At 29.3% G+C, this 7738-nt stretch overlaps 1 protein-coding gene across 1 annotated transcript; it reads left to right on the plus strand.

The window, feature by feature from the left end:
* The first annotated feature begins 5782 nt into the window (after positions 1-5782).
* LOC110651616 (tetrapyrrole-binding protein, chloroplastic) lies at positions 5783-6938 on the plus strand. Its single transcript, XM_021806996.2, has one exon. The coding sequence runs from the start codon at positions 5810-5812 to the stop codon at positions 6833-6835; it is 1026 nt and encodes a 341-aa protein (XP_021662688.2). The 5' UTR covers positions 5783-5809; the 3' UTR covers positions 6836-6938.
* Positions 6939-7738: the final 800 nt, after the last annotated feature.

Raw genomic sequence — 7738 nt, forward strand, 5'->3', positions numbered from 1 at the left:
GGGCTTCATTGGGTAGGAAAAGGGTCACCCATGAGAGAGCTTGTCCATTAAGCAAAATGGTTGGAGCTGTGGCTCTTTTATGTACTCGAAGGTATGGGCATATGGTGCTAGCATTCACCAATTCATAGGGTGCTAGCATTCACCAATTCGCCATAGCTCGAGTGAAACTATGGTCTCCTTGGCAAGTACTAGCAGGGCTAAAAAGGGTAAGAGTGATCTGTGTGATAGAATAATGCAATGCAAAAAGTTTAACAGAGGAATAATATTAGACTAATAGAAACATGTTGGAGTAACTATCCATTTAATCCCCAGTGGAGTCGCCAAACTATAGGAGGAGGGCGTGAGGCGAAATATCATCTACTAGAATTATATAAAATGCACCAGATAATGCCCAGGAAAATGGCGGAGTTACAATGTCTCACTTAATTACCACCTCCTTAGATAACATTTCTTAGACATGCACTTCATACAATCCTAATAGAATCAAACCACTGGTAAGTGCCGTATTCCCATAACACTACCACAGTGCTAAAGATTTATGCCGCGAAGGCATAGATAGACAGGAGTCGCCACCCGTGTAAAAACCAAGACATATTTAGTGTTTCTTCCGAAGGTCATGGATGGCAACTTACTCCTTGCAGAGTTTCCACAACCGTCATTACCATAGCCCAATGTCTAGGTTCGGGATAGTGGGTACGTAAGGGGAAAGTGTTAGGCACCCATTACGCCTGGTCTAACCTCGTTAATTCGAGTGCTAGTCCTCTACTAATGTTTCTAGAGGTCTTTTTTATTATTCCTTTATTAAACTTTATCCTAAAAAATGCAATTCTAATCCTACACACACAAATAATTCACAAAATGGATGTTGTTTACAAACAATTTTCATGCACAAGTAATTCCTATCTATGGGGTTGCTAATTATTTAAATGATATTTACCAGATGACTAAAATTAATTTATTATTGAGAATTTAATTTACAAACAAATTCAATTTCAAATAACCCTAAGTTTCTATTTCACCAAATTAATTAATTTTTCACCAAGTTACCCTAAGGATAATTAAACTAAATTAATTATGTACATGTGTAATTTATTCAAATATCACATAAGGCCCAAACAATCACAACCTAATAAATATTTCTAACATGTAAATTTATTTTATAATTACCAAGTATTAAATTAAATTTATTTTATATGCCAAAGTTAGTTTAATTTACAAACAAGATTAATTTTTATTTACAAAGTATTTATTTAAATTAATTAAATGTAAGAGTCAGTTAAATTAAAAACAAAGTTAATTTTAATTTACCAAATAAAAATCCTATTATTACTATAATTTCATGCCAATGGTTATTCTAGGAATATAGGATTACTTACCAATTAGTAATTGCAGTTGTCATTGGGGCAAGCTACCCTTAAAAAGGGTCTTCTCTTCTAGTATGACAATGATATCCCTAGCTTACTCACGTTTAGCTCTACATAAGCTCCATGCAAATGCCCTCTTTGGTACTTACCTTAGGGTTACTTATCAATTTTGTTTGTAATAAAAAATAAAGAAACTAAAGAAAATAAAAGAAATAAAGAAAATAAGAAAACATTAATAACAATTTACATTGGATTTTAACTCTAGTCTCCTAAAGGGTTAAGATTCCTAATTAGTTACAATTACCTAAGGGTCCACATCTTCTAACATATTCTAAACACTTCATAACACTTCTTGAATTAAAAAAGCACAGAAAAATAGATCAAATATCAATTGGAACCCAAGAAAATATAAGAATATGCATAAACATACAATTTCCAAATTCTAGCAGATTGACAGTAGCAAGAAATTTAATTTTTGAAAAATAGTTAGACACGCCTAAAAATTGTGAAAAAATTACAGAAGATAGCCAAAACATCATAAAATATCATAAAATTTATAAACCAAACAAAACTCTAGCCGAATGGTCTACACAAATCGTAACTTTTTCTAGTAACAGAATTGCACTACTTTTTTATAAAATTCATAACTCACTAATCATAATAGATATAAATGCGAAACTAATTGAAAAAGATTCAAAAGATTCCAAACTTAATTTTAGACACTAGGTTTACACAAAAATATTAAGAAACAAGGAAGATATGGGCTCTACAAGTCGGGTATCCTGCAAAACAGATTTTACAGGAACCCTAACTTCAAACAGCCATAACTTATAAAATATTAAAGCTTTTTTTGTAATTCTTGAGCTAAAATTAATAGAATTTCGTGTGGAATATGAAAATAATTTTTATAAATTTTTTACAAATTCAGAGAATAACGAAAAATAATAAAAATATATGAGACAGAAAACTAAACATGTGCAGAATTGTGTATTTCCTCAAATTAAACATGATTACATAATTTATATGAACATACAAAATAAATTAAAAACAAGGAATATAGAATTAAACATTACATGACATGGATCTTAAAAAGAAAATAAAAAAACTAACCTTCAAGAAATATCGCAAGAAAGAAATAGTTAAAATAAATTTTGACAACTATTTCTCTCTTTAAATTTTTTTCCCTTATTCTTCTTTTTTTTTTTTTTTGTCTTCTCCTCCTCTTTTTTTTTTTTTTTTCCTTCACTAAAGTATTTATAGGGTTTTAGGAGAGAGGTGTGACAGGGTTTTGAGTACTAAGATGATAAAGTTCAGATAACTTAAACAACCAGGATTACAGAATTTGAGTAAGACTGAGATATGGATGAGGGGTTTCAACCAATAGGAAGAGAGGGGAAGGGAAAGGCACCAATAGGGAGTGAGGAAGAGATGTGGTAGGGTTTGAAGTCCTAGTGTGATAAGGTTCAGATAACTTAAACAACTGGAATTGAGGAATTTGGATGAGACTGGGATATGGGTGAGGTGTTCTAACCAATAGGAAGAGAGGGAAAGGGGGATAGCACCAATAAAGAGTGAGGAAGAGAGTGGGGTCAAAGGGGGAGAGAGAGTTTATATGGGAGAGGGATAGAGAAAAATATATTTTCTTATTTTAATTTTCAAAAAATAAATTAAATGGGTCCTATTTAAAATTCCTAGCTAAACTTTCTTAGGCCTGTGATGCCCAATTAGGTACATTTAAAAACTACCCATATTAAATTTAAATAAAACAAAATTTTATTTAAATTTAATTAAATTCACTTCCAAAAAAAAAACATATTATTATTTGTTTTTTTTCAAGATTATGCCATAGAATTAATAATTTAGCTCCATGCCTCTAATTACATCTTACAATCATATAATTTTTTATCATCGGGTTTCTCACAGCCTCAATGCACATACTCATCACAAAATAAGGGTCTACAAGAACCATATCGAAATTACTTAGAACTGACCCATTATTTAGAATTGAATGTTTGATTCCGATTCTTAGCTAGAATCATAACGAAACCGAATACCTTTGCACATAGTGCAATCACTAGTGTTGCCGCATATGCGACAACCATGTTAGTCTTAGCCAATAGGGCTAAGCAATATTCGATTGAAACTGAAATAACTTAATCGAATCATTTCAATTCAGAAATTTGATTTGGTTTGATTTTGATTTTAAAATTTTTTAATTTATTCAATTCAGTTCGATATAGAGACAAAAAATTTCAAAAAACTGAACCGAACCGAATTGTAAAACACGCCATTTTATCGACAACCATGTTAGTCTTAGCCAATAGGGCTAAGCAATATTCGATTGAAACTGAAATAACTTAATCGAATCATTTCAATTCAGAAATTTAATTTGGTTTGATTTTGATTTTAAAATTTTTTAATTTATTCAATTCGGTTCGATATAGAGACAAAAAATTTCAAAAAACTGAACCGAACTGAATTTTAAAACACGCCATTTTTATCAACAACCATGTTAGTCTTAGCCAATAGGGCTAAGCAATATTCGATTGAAACTGAAATAACTTAATCGAATCATTTCAATTCAGAAATTTGATTTGGTTTGATTTTGATTTTAAAATTTTTTAATTTATTCAATTCGGTTCAATATAGAGACAAAAAATTTCAAAAAACTAAACCGAACCGAATTGTAAAACACGCCATTTTATTGGCATACATAAGGATCGTTTTATACAGGGCATTTAAACATTCAGAGATTCACGCCTTCTCTCTCAATCTCATACTTGGCGTGGATGACTAGATGTTGATTGTTGAATGTTTGAATCAATTGTAAATATTGGGGCTTGCTGGTATTTGTCTAGGTAATCAATTATGTGCAAAAGTATTCCAGAAATTATTTTCAATGTTCGGATCAATTCTATGTAATTTGTGAATGTAATTTTGTAAATAAATGATTTTGAATGTTCGTTTGGTTTGATTTTGTGCTTGTAAATGTTACTCTTCATATGATTTTATGTTTGACTTTTAATGTAATTCCAAAATTATGTAAGGCTGAGAATCGAGAATGAGTTATGAGTGGGTGTGACTTTGTGAAAGAAAAAAGAGACAAAATAGAAGAGGAAGAACAATTTTTTAAATTAAACCGAACTGAATTATTTCAGTTTGGTTATTTACATAATTTGATTTGATTTGATTTTTAAATTTACATAAAATTTAATTTTTAATTTAATATATATATATATATATATATATATCCTAATTTTCAAAATTATGCTAAAAATTGCCAACCACAATGTTATAAAATATTTTCAATTCAAGGATTTAGCCTATTTTACCATATCTTGATAAAATAAACGACATGTAGCAACGATTGACCAGATGTGAAGTTGGAAAAAAAATAATTATATTAAAAATAAAAGGATAATTAAAATTATTGATGTCTTAATATAAATAGAGTTTTTTTGCATAATGTTGAGATATCGACTTTATATATATAAAAATATTAAAATATTTTTTAAAAATAAAATTGGCAATGCTTAATAATTTGAAATTTTATGTTACTCCATCCGTGGTACAAATAATTAATATAATTACAGTAATAATTTTATTTATTTATTTATTTTTAATATACACTTCACTTATATTACTTTATTAAAAATAATTCATGTGCTTAAATTATTTTTAAAAATAATAAATTTTATTTTTTTAATAGTACATATTAGTAAATTATTAAATACTATTTCAAAAAGAAAATAATCTATAATTTGAGACAAATAAAAAAAAATAAGTCTATACTTTTGAGACGAAAAGAGTATTACTGGAAATATTGTTTTTAATATTTAAGAAATTTTTAAACAACGAAAGTTGTCAGGACTTTTTTTATAAATAATTTTTTTTCTTAATTTTTTTTATTCTTTTGAGAAGAATTATAAAAATTTAAAAATTTAGTTTTTATATGTTATAAAATAAATATTGAATTTAGTAATTGGGAGCTAATGTTTATTTTTCAAATTTTAATAATTGAATACTTAGTAAATATAAAATTTTAAATTTTTTTTCTTAAGTCATTATTACTATATCAGTAAAGTTAAATTTTCTATCGATTAAATGCTATTATACTCAATTACTAATCATTAATTATTAATTATTTAACCATCTAATCAGATAACAATCTTAATGTTAATAATTTTTTTTAAAAATTTTTTATTATTCAATAAAAGTTCAATGGAGTAAGATAGATGGAGAGACTATTAAAAGTGGAGTAGATTTCATTTTTCTATTATTTTTTTTATTACATTAACATTTTTTTTCAATATAACTAATTTTTATAATTAATTTCAATTTAAATATAAATTTAATAGTAAACACAAATTTAATTTCACTAAATTAAACCTCATCCAAATATAATTTGTTGTTTTTATTTGTGAATAGTTTAATCCGGATTCCATATGGCGAGAAAATCGAGACACCCATTTCTAGCCTATCAAAATTCATCTACGCATTTGCCCTTACTAGCCTCTTCACTTCTTCACAAATTTCTTATCTTCCAACAATTCTCGCACCCCATTGCTCCTATCAAAGCCATCACATTCCTTTCTACTTCCCCTCCACCCCATCCCCTTAATGACCTCCTAGCTTCTCCACCTTCTCTTAAAATGGCCACCAATCCTCTCCAATCCCTACACCACCACCACCACCACCACCACCACCACATACTCCTCAAGCTCCAACCCTCAGACTCTACTGCCACCTCCTCTCTTTTCCTCAAACCCACCACCTCCGTCTCTACCATCAAGAATACTTCTCTCTCCCTCTTCCTATCTTCCTTTTCCTCCTCCGCCACCACTACTTTCTCTGTCTCCCCCACCTCTTCAACTACTACTTCAACTTCTCAAACTTTTTCCCTTGACCTCCTCCACCAACACCTCTCCACCCAAAACTTCCGCCAAGCAGATGAAGAAACTCGCCGTATTCTTATAGTCCTTGCAGGTGAAGCAGCACAGAAACGTGGGTATGTCTTCTTCTCTGAAGTCCAGTTTATCTCAGAGAAAGACCTTAAAACCATTGATGAATTATGGAAACAATACAGCAACAACAAGTTTGGTTACAGTATTCAAAAGAGAATATGGCAGAAAAAGGCTAACAAAGACTTCAGCAAGTTCTTCCTCAAGGTTGGGTGGATGAAAAAGCTTGATACTGAGGTTGAACAATACAACTATAGATCTTTTCCTAATGAATTCATCTGGGAGCTCAACGATGACACTCCTGAAGGGCACTTGCCATTGACAAATGCTCTTAGAGGGACACAGCTTCTGAATAGCATTCTTAACCATCCCGCCTTTGATGATATCAAGGAAGAAGATGAGGTTGGTGATGGAGGAAATGAAAATGAAGGACCTGATAAGAGATTGAAGGATAAGGATAATTCAAAGCCCTTGAACAAGGGATTGTTTAAACCAAATTATAGTTTTTGACTGAATTATCATATTTGATAATTCAAGCACATACCCATTACAGGAAGCAAAAAATTCGAATCTGGGTTTTAGTATGTGCAATGAAAATGGTGTTTTGATTTTATCTTTTTACTTTCTACTTTCTCTATGTTTTTTAGCTGATATATCCTTTTCATCCTTTTCTTTTTTCTTTGTTTCCTTTGGACTTCTATGGAGGACGGCTTAGTGGAGTGCAAATGCCAAATGGGTACCATTAAAAAATAAAATGATTTTTTTTTGGAACAGTAAAAATATTAAATTGATGATTGATAATTTGATGTGATTAGAGGAGAAAACTATTTTCTTTGCAAAATGATATGCTTTATTGCTTTATAGGGAGCCAGGACAAATCATAGCCTCCCCTTTTGTACCTTTGCTCTGATTGCTTCCTGGGTGATATTTTAAATGCTTGTGGGTTGTTTATTTTATTTTAGGACTTGTTGATCAATAGCTATTAAGCTAAATTTTAACCATTATCAAAATATCTTTTATTTTATTTATATTATTCAGTGATATAATTTTTTATTAATATTTAAAAATTAAAAAAATAATTTATAAAAAATTAAACTTCTTAATTTTAATTTTTAAATGTTAAACGAATATTTTAACTAAAATTAATAAGATATATTACTAATTTTATATTTAATAACTATTCAATAATTATTTCTAAACATTTCTATTTAAAATCATTATATAAATAATTAATTATTAATAATTAATATCTAAAAATAATAATAAATAAAATAATTAATAACTATTAGAACAGTTACCAACCGTGAGTTGAAGAGATAAAACATATGATGCGGAAACCTGTGGCGCTTGTGCTTTCACATATTCCCCCTTTCTCCTATTTACCAACCCGCGACTTAATTGTACTAACTCTTT

This window comes from Hevea brasiliensis, chromosome 6 (genome assembly GCF_030052815.1).
Source record: "Hevea brasiliensis isolate MT/VB/25A 57/8 chromosome 6, ASM3005281v1, whole genome shotgun sequence".
NCBI lineage: Eukaryota > Viridiplantae > Streptophyta > Magnoliopsida > Malpighiales > Euphorbiaceae > Hevea > Hevea brasiliensis.